The 13,766-nt window shown below is 43.5% G+C and overlaps 1 protein-coding gene across 3 annotated transcripts in view; it reads right to left on the bottom strand.

Annotated features, from left to right (window-relative positions):
• CDH23 (cadherin related 23) overlaps nucleotides 1-13,766 on the bottom strand; it is a 3,939,560-nt gene that overhangs the window by 393,204 nt on the left and 3,532,590 nt on the right. For 2 of the 3 annotated variants that reach the window (XM_069610726.1, XM_069610724.1), the window contains 2 exons: nucleotides 8,843-9,301; nucleotides 6,630-6,746 (listed from right to left, as the gene is read on the bottom strand). In XM_069610726.1, coding sequence (XP_069466827.1) covers nucleotides 6,630-6,746; nucleotides 8,843-9,301 — 576 coding nt within the window. The remainder of the gene's footprint in view (nucleotides 1-6,629; nucleotides 6,747-8,842; nucleotides 9,302-13,766) is intronic. The other variant, XM_069610725.1, reaches the window with a different exon arrangement.

The raw sequence follows: 13,766 nt of genomic DNA on the forward strand, positions 1-13,766 counted from the left end.
GTGGGACCGGTTCCTGTAAAGCCCAGCACAAGTGGTTTAGCAGCTGAGGACTGCTACTCTGTCCCGGGGAAGAGAAGGAATGAGTGAGAACTATTTTGCGATATTTTTTTTTGTTTTGAAACATTTTACTGAATTAAACTAAACACAAGAGCTGTAAAAACGGTTGTGAGCCTTGTTGTGTCCACTTGGCCTCCTGGCATGACATACAGTTTTTATTTAGATTTTATATCATAAAGTAACATTCTATGAACTGAAAGCTGCACAGACACATTAGGTAATGAAATAATGTAACATGAGGACATCATTCTTCACATACCACAGTGTGAATTACAGACAAAATCATATTGATGTACACCTGTGAAATAAGTATGGTTTTGGTGAAACCTCCAGTCTATATGTTCTCTCATAAGCAATGAAAAAGCAGCTGTAATGAGCAGAGCAACACCACCGTTTTGATTAGTGATAATACGCGGTAGAACCATTAGTAAACCTGATTGGTTGGCAGAAATAAGAAAACCCAAAAAGGCTGTATTGCTGTGACATTGCTTTCTGCTTGGGACATAGGCATACATAGTGATACGTGACATATTGCGAAGGAAGGGAAGGCATTTGTGCCTGAGAACTGGAACAAAGGTTCCGCGGGTGCTGGTCACCAGACCGTGGCTCATTACGTATGATGGAGTCATCCACCGCAGGGCCGACATTGTGTCCTGTGGTTAGACCAGGCAGAACTGTACAGGCGTGCCATGGTGCTGGTACTCCATGTCCCTCAAGGTGGTAGGACATTCTATTAGGAAGGCTATTGTTAATGAGGCCAACTAAATGTGTCTTTTTGTTTTATATATGATTCTTATTGTGTAAAAACTCCATGAACACCCTGGAAAATCTGTGCTCGGGCCACAATTTTGGGAAGGGGATACCCTGCTGCTTTTTCTGACCTTTTCCTGTAGCTGATCAGAAATAACACATGACTCGTTTGCTGCTATCATGTTAATCACATTGAAATTATTGAGCAGTTTTCACTATTCACAAGACAGAATGTCCACTATGCCTTCAATCAACAGGATAAAAGTAATGGTTGTCTGTAGGAGAAAGGCAATTTACTGGTAAATATGAATCGTGGAGAACTGGGCTCTCATCCCATGTTGGTCACTTGACAAACATAGTTAGTGATGCTGGGCAAATCTCAACAACATCCAGTGGCAAATGCCATAAAACAAATGTGTAAAAACGAACCGCACAATGTGCCACCGAACCATTCTCAAGTTCCCATTTCCATCACATCCTGGTTTTTGTAAACCAGCCGGAAGGAAATTACAGAAACCAGACGGTCCTGTCTGAAGCAACTCGTGTTCCCAATACTTCTCCAACAACAAATGTTCTCTGTAAAAAATCTCTCCTGCTGGCCCATGCTTGATATAACAATTTCAATAAAAGGCGTCTCTTCTTTTATTTTTGAAAGATTTCTAGAGCACTTCAGCTTTTTAAATTGCAGAAAAACGTGATAAAGATGAAGGAGAAAAATATATCTATTGGACCAATGTTTCTGTGTTATTATATTCTGGATAGATCTCGGGGCTACTGGTGAAAGAGAAGCATTTTCAGCCGCTTATGAAGGGCAGGCCAATGTTTTTCCTGCTGTAGATTTATGGGCAGGGTGCTACAGGCCGGGCTGCCTGGGCTGGAAAGAACTGCACGTTACCCCTCACTGTTTCAGTTCTTGAGTTAACTAAGCATTGCGTGTTGCTTGAGCATAACAGTCTTGATGGTTCATATAGCTTCAGACTTTGTCTGAGGTAGGAAGGTGCACTTGTGGGTCAAAGAGATTACTTTGAAGGGTAGTCTCCGAGCCACTGGCAGCCAGTGTAATTTCTTCCTAGCGCTCTAGATGTGCTCTCTTCTCAAGGTACCCCACACAATTCTAACTGCCTCATTTTGAATCACTTGGAGCCTGTTTATACAGTCTTTATTGGCACCGATCAGGATGGTATTACAATAATTGATTCCAGGCATAAAAATGGCCCTAACCAGGGTTTCGCAGGTCTTGGGTGACATAAATGGTTCGAGGCATCTCAGCACCCTTAAGTGGGACTGTGAGCTTTTCACAACACCTGCCCACATGTGCCTCTACTCTCAGGAAGGCCTCCAAGAAGATGCCAAGGGCCTTCACCTTGTCTACCACAAGGATACAACTTCCTTCAGTATTCAATCTTGCATATTCAGGGTCTTATTTACCCCTGGAATGCATGGATCCGAGAAATCATTAGCTCGGTTTATGCACTGTTTAAACACATTGATGTAGTTGCCATAGCTCTATCAGGAGTTGAATATCATCTGCATAGTTTGTAAACTGTGTCCCCATGTCAGTCAAATGGTCACAGAGAGGCCTGTTGTAATATGTAAGACAGGGCTGGGGACCAACATGCATCCTGAGGGACCCCACAGTGTATTTGCTCTCGTCCTGAGGTGGCATCAACACAACACTCGCTGGATTTCCTATTGCTCAAAAATGAAGAGATCCCGTCTGTAGAATCCTTTGAGCAATTCCCCGTGTTCGCTAGTGTCTCCAACAGGCATTGGTGGTCAAGCAAGTCAAACTCTGCTCCAATTGACTTGCTCCAATTTGCAACCATCCACACTAATATTTGCTTCCTGACATTTTGAAAACATTGGCCTAAAAACCAGAGCCTTGGTCTTTCCTGCATTGATTATATGTTATAGCTCCTTGCACTTGATTAAGAAGCTATTCATAGTGCTCCTCAAACCCACAGGGGTTGTAGCCAAGATTACATCGCCATCGGTGAAAAACAGAACAGGGATTATGTGATTCCCGAGTTTAGGCTGGTCCAAGTAGTTTGTTGTCAACTCCTAAATTACTTCGTTTATGTAAATACAAAATAAGATTGGGGACAAGGACGCAGCCCTGTCTCACTCCTCTGTCTACTGCAAATGGCATAGTTGATTCACCCCCCAAAGCCCAGTGAACAATTGCCTTGTTATCAGTATAGAGTTGTTGGACAATAGATGGAAGATTCCCATCTTGATCAGAACCTGACACAGCTGGTTCCGCGGCACCCCATCGAAAGCCATCTTTAGGTCGACAAAGACTGCATAGAGCTGAGATTTCTTTAAGATCGTATACTTCTGCACTAAAAGGAATAGGCGAAACGCTCTGATCGATGGTACTTTCCCCAGATTGGAATCCCACCTGGGGGTGATCAATAATTCCATTATCATCCACCCAATCCTGGAGGATCACCTTAGCAAAAATCTTGATTGAACTGTCCAACGGGGATAGTGGCATATAATTACCCAGGCACTCCCTCCCTACCTCCCTTTTTATAGATGGGGACAATTTCAGCATAATGCCACAATGAAGGGAACACACTCACGTTGATTACGGCATTAAAGAAACAGCACAAAACCAGTGCCCAGATTACCATTTCATCTTTAAACAGATACTATTTAAAGTGATAATTGCATAAATGAGTATGTATAAAATAGAAGGCTAGTGATAAATAAATAACAAGAACATAAATGATCCTGCAACTGTTGCACCAGTCAACGAAAGTGCAGTAAATCGTAAATATTGGAACGACAAAACACAGTAACAAAAGTAACCAAGACAGAAATAAAAGGAAAGTAATAAACAGAAAAATATGTATTAGCATATACATCCATTAACTTCAAGCATTTCCATGTTGTAATAGCTTCCTTGGTGCCCTATTTGGTGATTTTCCATATACATTTACTTCACTCAAACACTTCATTTTGGTATCCACATAATTTCACAATTGTTCCTTTTATGAGGTTTTACACTACTAGACCCATATTTATTCAACTAGTTCTAACATTCTGTTTGCATAAATCTTATGAGAACACTGCATTATCATGATGCAAATGATCAATTTCTGTTATCATTCTAATCTGTTATGCTTTTAAAGGTTTATCAGTCTCTACAATTGTACTTCTATGAACATTATCTGGAAGTATTATCTTAGTTATAAGCATATACTGTTTTTGTCATCTGAGATTTACATGTAGATTGATATTGCGAATTAAGGAGACCAACTCTTATGGCTCCGAATTTCTTTTTCACCTAAACAGATTCACTATGGACTTCAGATCTTCTTTCTAAATGGTATAATCCTAAAAGTGATGATTCATCCTTCATTATTTCAAACTAACCTATAGTAACTCTTAATGGCTTCTCAGAATGAGGTTTCTTACCAAACTCTGCTTTACGTGTTTTCCAGCTTCCAAATATCCCTGCCAGACCCTTCTTGTGCACTGAATTCTTCCAACTGACCTTGGAAAAAGTTTTACTTAGTTGCCCCTATTTACAAACAAATTCAATATTCCTGGTGATAATCTAATATAATTTCACTCTTGCCATTATATTTAATTATTCATATATATAAAGATACACTGCCCTTATTTTAAAAATAAATGTTAATGCATACAATTTTCCAATGTCTGTGCACCCAGGCAAACTGTAAACATGTGGTCTAAGATGTGTGTCTATGCTTTAGGACAAGGGTTCTGTTATACAATTTATGTCACTCATTATGGGCCTAACTTCAGGCAAGTTAGAGTGCTTCTTATGCATTTGCGGCAAGGTTTACATTGTGGGCTTTGTTGGAAGTTTAATAATCAAATATCTTTCCTCATCTTTATTCATCAGTCCATGGTCATACTAATTGTTTACCAACCTTTGTGCATTCCTAACTGCATCTGGCATGGGATTAGTTCTTCTAACATCACGGTTTGAAGATGATGGGCAGCCATTTCAACATATTTTTCGTTATTCAAAATTATAATTTGACTGTGTGGATCTGTCAATGGACTATTCAATGCCCCTCTTTCCTTGTGTGCAGTATACTCAGTCCACATTGTTTTACTTAACTCTTGTAGTTTCTCTAGATCCCTAGTAATCACATGTAGACAATATTCATATAAATTTTTTCTGCCATTTGTGGTACGAATTTGGATTTCTTATTTAGTTGTGTGGGTATGAGGAAATCATTTTCTCGTCCTAATTCCTTCAGTAGAGTAATGCTACCAATCTTCCTCTATTCGTCTAATTAGAATAATAGCTGTGTATTCTGTAGATCTTGAAAGATGATTTCTGAAGCTTCACCTATGTCCATATTGCTTATTTGAAATAGAATTTTATTGTGAAATTTGTTTTTACTTTACGATTCTTAAGAAACGTGTACTTAACTATACATGTGTTAGTTACTTTGCGTGGCTTAGTGGGGGAAAATAAGAGGCCTTTATTAAGCAGGTTCTCTTCAATTAGATCCAAAATATGGTGTGGTAAGTTGAGTGACAGTGATTTCGACTCCATTGTCTTTCCTGTCTTATTCAGTTCCACAATCTTGAGTGTAATCTCTTTCTTCTTCATCTCCTTACAATTTCTTTTCTCTCTTTCTTCATTCTTATCTCTTTTACCTCTTTACTTTCAGTATTCTTTATTGTCCCAGAGTTATTTTTTAATGTGCACAAGACTAACACCCCTTCATATCAGTCACTCAAATATATCACTTCCCTTGCAGTAGCCCGAAGACTGAATTTTGATCCACACTACTTTGGTGACTGTCCTGTGAGCTTTGTCGAAAATGTACTACTCTCACTTGCAGCACAATTATATGTACAAAATAAAGCAAACAATTAGAATGATAAAAAATGTCCAGAACATAACCCTTTTATCAATGTGAACAGTAAGGGCTTAATTCACTTGAAAGAAGTGGGAGCAGTATGCCTGTTTGCATACCAATCCCCTAATTCACAAAGGGGACTTGCACGAAGGAGAAGGGGCACACTGCCGGGTACTCCATGTATATAACTGTGTGTCTGGCACTCACATATGTATTTGCCCAGAGCACGCACACGGGTGAAGTGCTTGGGACTGACATTCACCCACTTGGATGCAGGGTGTGCAAAGTCAAGCCAATTCCAATGCATTGTTTGAATGTACACCCCTATTTAAAATAGTGATATTGAAAAAGCCTGAGGCAAGCAGACATGTTTCTAAACGGAAGGTGTAGTTATTGAGAGTGTAAATAGATAGGAGTTCCAGATTTTCGCACCATTTGGCTGTTTATTGTAACTCTTCGTACTTGGCTAAGATTTCGCACTGTTTCTAAAGAGGGGCCAAGGCTCTCAGTGTATCAGTACTCTTGTTATGCCAATGACGTCGACAGTCTCTACATTTGAAATGGATCACATATTCAGAATGATTATCTTCCGCCTAAAGTTTCACGCATGTCGTTTGTCTATACTTTCAGTTCACATCACTTTGATTGTAGACCTAAAGCAATGACCATCCTTTGCATGAATTGCACTCCATCTTTAATTTTGAAAATATTCTAATAAGTGGGAAAACGACTTAAAGAGCATATTCTGCAAAAAACCACACCTTGTGATGATTAAAACAATATTCTACTTCTGCCGTTTGGATATGTAACATTGCCCCATGACGTTTTGCACGTTCCCATTCCAGGAGCTTTCAGCTCCACCTTATACCAATAGAGGAACAAGAAAGCCAGCCCGATGAGTCAATCCTGGCCCCTATCTCCAGCAGCACGGGTCTGTGTTAGTTGAGGGTCAGAATGTACAGCACTTACCATTGGGCACACTAACGGTACGATCCACAACTTCACTGGCATTGTCATACACAGCGACTGACACTTCGTATGTGGCGACTATCTCCCGGTTCAAGGTAGATTTCACCATCACTGCCCCTGCAAGGCAAAAGAGCAGACGTCATCAAATACATTTCCTGGTGAAATGGCCATCTCATTCTATCTCCCTTTTTGTGACCACTGTCTACTTGGGATCTCGGTGGAGCATCCCAGTACACGTCTAAGATGCAGTTCGGTTTTTAGTGGTAGTGTATGCTTAGCCAAGTACAGATCTCCCTCCAGCTTCACTTCATTGTATCATTGTACTCTTAGATAGTTGGGGAGAGTGTAGATACCTGCCAGTCCTGTGTTCTGTGACAGAAGCAAGGATTTCCAACAGAATTATGCAAGACTAAAGACAGCCCAGGTCGGCTGCACGTGATCTAACCACTTTGTACCTGGCCCTGAGCACAAAAGAAATCAGATCATTCGGAAGAGGAACTTGGACTGTGAAAGTTGTATTATTGTTTTTGCTCTACAGAAAACATATATTTTCAAGGGCTTCCTGTATAAAACCGAACAGGCTTTTTGCAAAAGACTTAATCGGATTTCAAATTAGGATTTAATACGTGCGGTCATTTTTAAAAATCTATTTAAAAACCCTTTCATCGTATGTATACAGTCCACATTACATTACATAAGAATAACATTTACCTTATTTAAAAAAATGTTCGCTGCCCCTTTAATTTGTCTTATCTATCTTTGCCTCCATTCTGGAAGGAAAGTTGTCCGCATCCTGTGTGTAGTTATGCATGTCAAAATTGAACGCATCTGTTTTTAGACGGTATGCACATCTTCAGCTGCTTTTTGTTCTCCCACCACATCTTGCCAGCATTTGCAAGATGTATGGTTCATTTCATAACCAGCAGCATTTTACCAAAGTTTGAGAATGAGACAATTATTTCCGAAAGCAGCCTTCTCCCTGCAGTGTGTTGAACTGTTTCATATCTGTGAGCGAGATTAGTTTGCACACATAAAGCAGGTAAGCAGTAGTAAGTCTCCTTATTAAGCATCTGTGGTTTTTGTAATGGTTAGTGTGCAGCTTTCATGACAAAGATGGCTGAAGTGTGTTCAGAGTATGTTGGTTTTGGAAGCCTGCCCTAGTTTATGAAATCTGTGTCAGATCGGTCTCGCACGCTACCTTGCGTGCTCAAACCCTGATCACGTAGGACTAAGCAGGGCAGTGATTGGTCTCTGACGCAGCACCCAGAGTGGCCATGATGCATATGACAAATTTCCAATTCAGGAGCTCTGATAAGTGTGAGAGTACTTTGCAATGGGTACGCTATTTCCATTGCTTTATGGAGTTGCAGTACAAGGTGATTAATTTAATGTGGATTTAAGCTCTTCTGTAGACAGTGTGCTAATTGAGTGTATTGCAGCAGGCTTGGTGTAACTTCAACTAAAAAAGCAAGCACGTATTAAGAAATATAAAAATAGTAAAAAAGACAATTTATGACAAAAGAAAAGATTTCAGTCTCTGTTAAGTCAGCTGGAAAGATATACGATACCAAGAGCAGAACTAACTGGGTCGACACCATTACCTCTTAATCAGAGAATTAACATCAGCATCCACATTGTTCAGTAAAATCCGAGCTTCCCATCCTCCCCACACCACTGTGTATCCACCCCACATATTCAGTCTGCTAAGGCTAGGCAACAACCACCAAAGGACTATGCCTCACCCCTCAGGGCAGCGCGACATAGGGAGTGGTGAAGCCATCAACGATGATGATGATGATGATGGTGAAGGTAACAGTAAAAATGAAAGCGATGATGAAGGAAGACGATGTGTGATGCAGACAGAAGACAGATTGAAGTGTACAGAGAAAACACGTCAAACCTTCAGGAGTGATAGCCATAGGAGGAGAGAAAAGATTCATCTGGTTAGTAGTGAAAACCTGTCAAAAGGCAGCCGAGGAAATCGTGTTTAGGGGTCATTGGATTCATCATGAAGGAATTAAGGGAGAGAAATTACAACAAAAAAGAGAATATTAAGGAGAGAAATGTTAGTGGTAAGGGAGACAGAAGAAAAGAGACTCAGGTCTCAGAGCGTGGTAGGAAAGAGCAATTAATGAGAATGGAGGAGAGAGAAAACAGAATTTGAGGAAACTTTGGGAAGACGTAGTAGCAAACAGAGGGTTATATTACTATACCTGTTTTAAAATCAACAGAGAAAGCTCCTTGCTGGTTAGGCACAAGGGCCCTGAAGTCATCCTTTGCCAAAATTTCGATGATGTAATACTCCAGTCGGGGGTTGAGGTCCCGATCTATTGCTGTGAGCGTGGCAATGACGGTGCCTACCTCGGCCGATTCCAGCACGCTCACTGTTTGGAAGGGTGTGAGGAACTCTGGTCGGCAATCATTGACATCATCGATTAGGATATTGACTGTAGTGCTGCCAGTCAGAGGAGTGGTACCGCGATCTGTGGCCCAGACTATTAGCCGGTAGGCATCCTGCTCCTCTCTGTCCACTGTGACGTTGGCAACCCGGATGATTCCAGAGCCGGGATTAATGAGGAATCGGTCCTGCGCTCCGCTTTCGATTCTGTAGCTCAGCTCTGCATTCAATCCACTGTCTGTATCATAGGCTGTTACCTTAGTGATTGAGAATCCTGTAGTCAACCAAACAATAGTATTAGTACCGATTGCCACAAAGCTAGACATTTAGCCATTCATCTGATTCTGTGACTCTTACATACTTTAAAGCCATATGAATTACTTAATGCTATACAAGGAAAACTCCAATATCCGATAGACAAATATTCCCTTCTAGTTTTGGCAAATGTTGTGGTGGCCAAACAATGCTATAGATAAGGAGAGAAGAGAAGGGGGGCTGAGTTATAATAATACTTGGTTCATTTGGCATCGTACAATGCTCATGATGTGTATTGGCTGGGGAGTACCATTTTTTGTGTTTTCCCACGTTTAAGACAACAGGACGGCGTTTTACTAAATGTGTGTCAGTGTATCAGCTCTTTAGTCAGAACCAGCGTCACAGTCAGTATCAGGCTGCAGTTGCAATGGAAAATCAACCACAGACTATTCAGGTGGATTAGTGAATGTTTTTAATGGCAGTGAGCAAAGCTAGCATACACAGGACATCAGCAACCCAGCGACAAAACGAGACTCTGCACAGCAACCCCACCTCCCTCAAGGCACAACGGTTTCATGCAGGAGAGCACACATGCATTTCAATAGAAAGGGAGGTTTCAGACATGGCATGAGATCATCAAGCAACAATGTTCAAGGGGAATGCTCACAGTCTCAGCAGACAAGTCTTAGGCAGAGGCTACGTTCTCACCCTTGCGAAGGCATAACTGGGCAGTCTGAGGAGGACATATTAAACACACTTCTGAAGAAGATTTTGGTCTCATGCAGAAGGGAATTGACCAAGCAGTTTGGGCTGGACTGCCCCTTTTGGGGTGGGAACAAGCCTAATTTGCAGGCAGATGGGGAGCAGGTGAAAGTGGATCTAGGTCACCTGGCCTGCGCCCCGCCCACCTGGTGCCTTCCTGGATGCTGCTCTTTTCCCCCACTTAGCAAGCCCCGCCCACCTGGTGCCTTCCTGGTTGTCACTCTTTTCCTCTACTTAAGCAGCCCTCCAGTCTCTTTTCCTTTGCAGATGGGGAGCAGGTGCAAGTGGATCCTGGACACCTGGCCTAATCCCCTCCCACCTGGTGCCGTCCTGGTTGCCACTCTTTTTCCCTACTTAAGGAGCCCTCCAGCCTTTTTTCCTTTGCAGATGGGAAGCAGGTGCAAGTGGATCTAGGTCACCTGGCCTAAGCCCCGCCCACCTGGTGCCTTCCTGGCTGCTGCTCTTTTTCCCTACTTAGCAAGCCCCCCCCACCTGGTGCTTCCTGATTGCTGCTCTTTTTCCCTACTTAAGGAGCCCTCCATCCTCTTTTCCTTTGCAGATGGGTAGCAGGTGCAAGTGGATCCAGGTCATCTGGCCTAAGACCCGCTGACCTGGTGCCTTCCTGGCCGCTGCTCTTTTTCCCCAATTAGTAAGCCCCGCCCACCTGGTGCCTTCCTGGTTGCCTCTCTTTTTCCCTACTTAAGGAGCCCTCCCGCCTCTTTTCCTTTGCAGATGGGGAGCAGGTGCAAGTGGATCCAGGTCACCTGGCATAAGTCCTGCCAACCTGGTGCCTTCCTGGCTGCCGCTCTTTTTCCCCACTTACCAAGCCCGGCCCACCTGGTGCTTCCTGATTGCTGCTCTTTTTCCCTACTTAAGGAGCCCTCCAGCCTCTTTTCCTTTGCAGTTGGGGAGCAGGTGCAAGTGGATTCAGGTCACCTGGCCTAAGCCCCACCTACCTGGTGCCTTCCTGGCTGCCGCTCTTTTTCCCCACTTAGCAAGTCCTGCCCTCCTGATGCCTTCCTGGCTGCCGCTCTTTTCCCCACTTAGCAAGCCCCGTCCACCTGGTGCCTTCCTAGTTGCTGCTCTTTTACCCTACTTAAGGAGCCCTACAGCGTCTTTTCCTTTGCAGATGGGGAGCAGGTGCAAGTGGATCTAGGTCACCTGGCCTAAGCACCACCCACCATCTTAGCCCTGTCCCTTCCTTCCTGCTCTTAACTCTTCAAGGGCGTCTCTTGCCTGGGCCTCCAAAGCAAAGGGCAGACAGAGAAAAGGGCAATTCCTGTTTGGACCTGTTCGGACCAGGAGGATCCAGTTCCTGAACCCCTGCTCGGACAGCAGGTAAGCATGCACCAACATGTGTTTAATCCCTCTGTCCCCACAGGCCATCCCCACCCCTCTGGCCACCCCATGATGATCCCTTGTGCCCCCCCTTCCCACAAACAGGTGTTGCCTGTTTTGCTTGATTCTTCTACCCTGCTCCCCACCTCCAGCCTACTTCCGCAGGAGTCTGTCCTGAAACATTCTAGTTTCACCATCAGCGTCTTGTGGCCAATGCTGGATTGGACCTTTATGGACTTCATTGATTTACGGTGCGTCACCCTTTCTCAACTGTCATGCTGGACTTCCTTTGCATCTTGTACTCATGGTGGCCCTGAATCATACTGTTCCCATCTTCATCTTGTATCCTGGCTTGCAACATTATATGTTACTACTGACTTCTGCAATTGTATTCGCTCTCCCCTCTTGCGTCTCCACTCTTTTGATTGCTTACTCTCTGTTCTCTCCTCATCTCCCTGTCTCCATTTTCCTATCTCCTCCCCTCCTCCCCTTACTTTCTTATATGCACTTACTCTATCAGAATTGTCCCTGGACCTAGTATGATAGCAACCTCATCTGTCTCCTCCCCGTCCCCTTACTTTTAACCCCTCCTCCAGCACTATCTGAAATATCATCAGGCCTAGCACTCTAGTCGCTTGTTTTGTTCCTCCCCTCACTTTCTGCACCCCTCTCCCTCACCTTTTGTTTTTCTCTGGCTCTACCAGAAATGTCATCAGGCCTAGTACGGTAGTCGCCTGTCTGTTTCCATTTCCTTCCCACTCTCCCCTCCCTTTCCTATCTATGTCTTAGCTCTTGCACTATCTGAAATGTCGTCAGGGGGAGTATGATAGTTAATTTCACATCCTTCCTGTTCATGGTCTGCAAGAATGTCATTGTGTTTTCCCTTGTTCCCTCCCTTGCCTTGAAGCGCTTTGAAACACATTGGGCCTCATTACAAGGTGGGCAGTAAGGGATTACCGGCACCGGTGCCAGTAATTCCTTACCGCCCTAATACGAGGTCCCTTAGCGTGTCCCTTCCTTAACGCCTGGTTTTACCAGGCATTATGGAAGGGACCCGTTAAGGGACTTCAGAGCTAATAACGGTACCGCAATTTGCGGTACCGTTATTAGCACCTTCCCATTGAGCCCTATGGGGCTGAAATGGGAATGGGGAATGGCTTTTTCAGTGGGGATTTACCAGTCCCGCAAAGGTCGGAATAGACCGGTAAGTCCCCATTGAATGGGACCGGACACGGTACCGGTATTGGAGGTAGTCATGGTGCTAATACCGCCATGACTACCTCCAACCTCATAATGAGGCCCATTGTGCATAGACGCTGTATAAATAAACAATCATATCATATCATATGATCTTTCCCCTCTCTGTAATGGCTTGGCAGGCGATGAACGATGCCAGAGGTTAAGATTAATTCTAAACCTTCCAGCCATCACCTCTTTTGTTTTTCTATAGTCACCCCAAGTGGAACGGGTATGCCCAGACTGTGTCCCTTGCCTGCTGGGCCTAGACACCGAAGCTACTCCTCACTGATGAGGCCCAACAAGGCTGACACATGTCTGATGATGCGTGTGGTCTTGTGTAGAAGGGACATGACCAAGCTGTTCCAGCTGGACAGCCCCTGTTGGATTGGGACCAAGGCAGATTTGCATATGGTCTTTTTAGAGTGATGCCAGAGGATAAGATTAATTCTAAACCTTCCAGCCATCATCTCTTTTTTTGTTGTTGATACATTATGACAGAATACATTTCTTGCAGAGCAAGTTACTTCTTCGGTTCTCACATGGTTTGGGGCATACCGACTCGGTTACTGGCAACTACTTCCATCTGCTAAAGCACCTGCATCTCACTAAAACACGCTTAATGGGAAACATATCATAGGTGAGAATAATGGAAGCATGCATTGTCAGGCAGTAAGCGGTAAAGACTTTGTGGTTAAGACATGCACATTAGAACATAGGACTTGCAGAGAAATGGCAATAAGGCACTGTCAAACATGGCAGTAAGCACAGACTCATCTATCATAATAAAGGCAGTACGGTCTCTGAGGAGTTCATTAAAACGTTTCAAGCCCCCCGTTTTCCGTCAGACAGTCTATCTCAGTGTCAGTGTTTACTTAGCATCTCAGTATTAATGCCTCAGTGTCCATGTGTCTGTGTTTAAGTCAGTGAATTAGTTTCAACCTAAGTGTCTGAGCGTCAGAGTCTTAATATCAGTGTCTCAGGGTCAGTTGTTCAGCCAGTGCCTTAGTCTTTGTTTCTAGTCAGTGTCTCAGTCTCAGTGTCTCATGGTGTCAGTGTCTTGGTGCTAGTGTCAGAGCCAATGTCAGTGTGTCAGAGTCAGTGTTTCAGCCAGTGCCAGAGCGTCAGTGTCAGTGCCATTCCATATT

Source organism: Ambystoma mexicanum, chromosome 8 (genome assembly GCF_040938575.1).
Source record: "Ambystoma mexicanum isolate Mex_15411 chromosome 8, UKY_AmexF1_1, whole genome shotgun sequence".
Lineage (NCBI taxonomy): Eukaryota > Metazoa > Chordata > Amphibia > Caudata > Ambystomatidae > Ambystoma > Ambystoma mexicanum.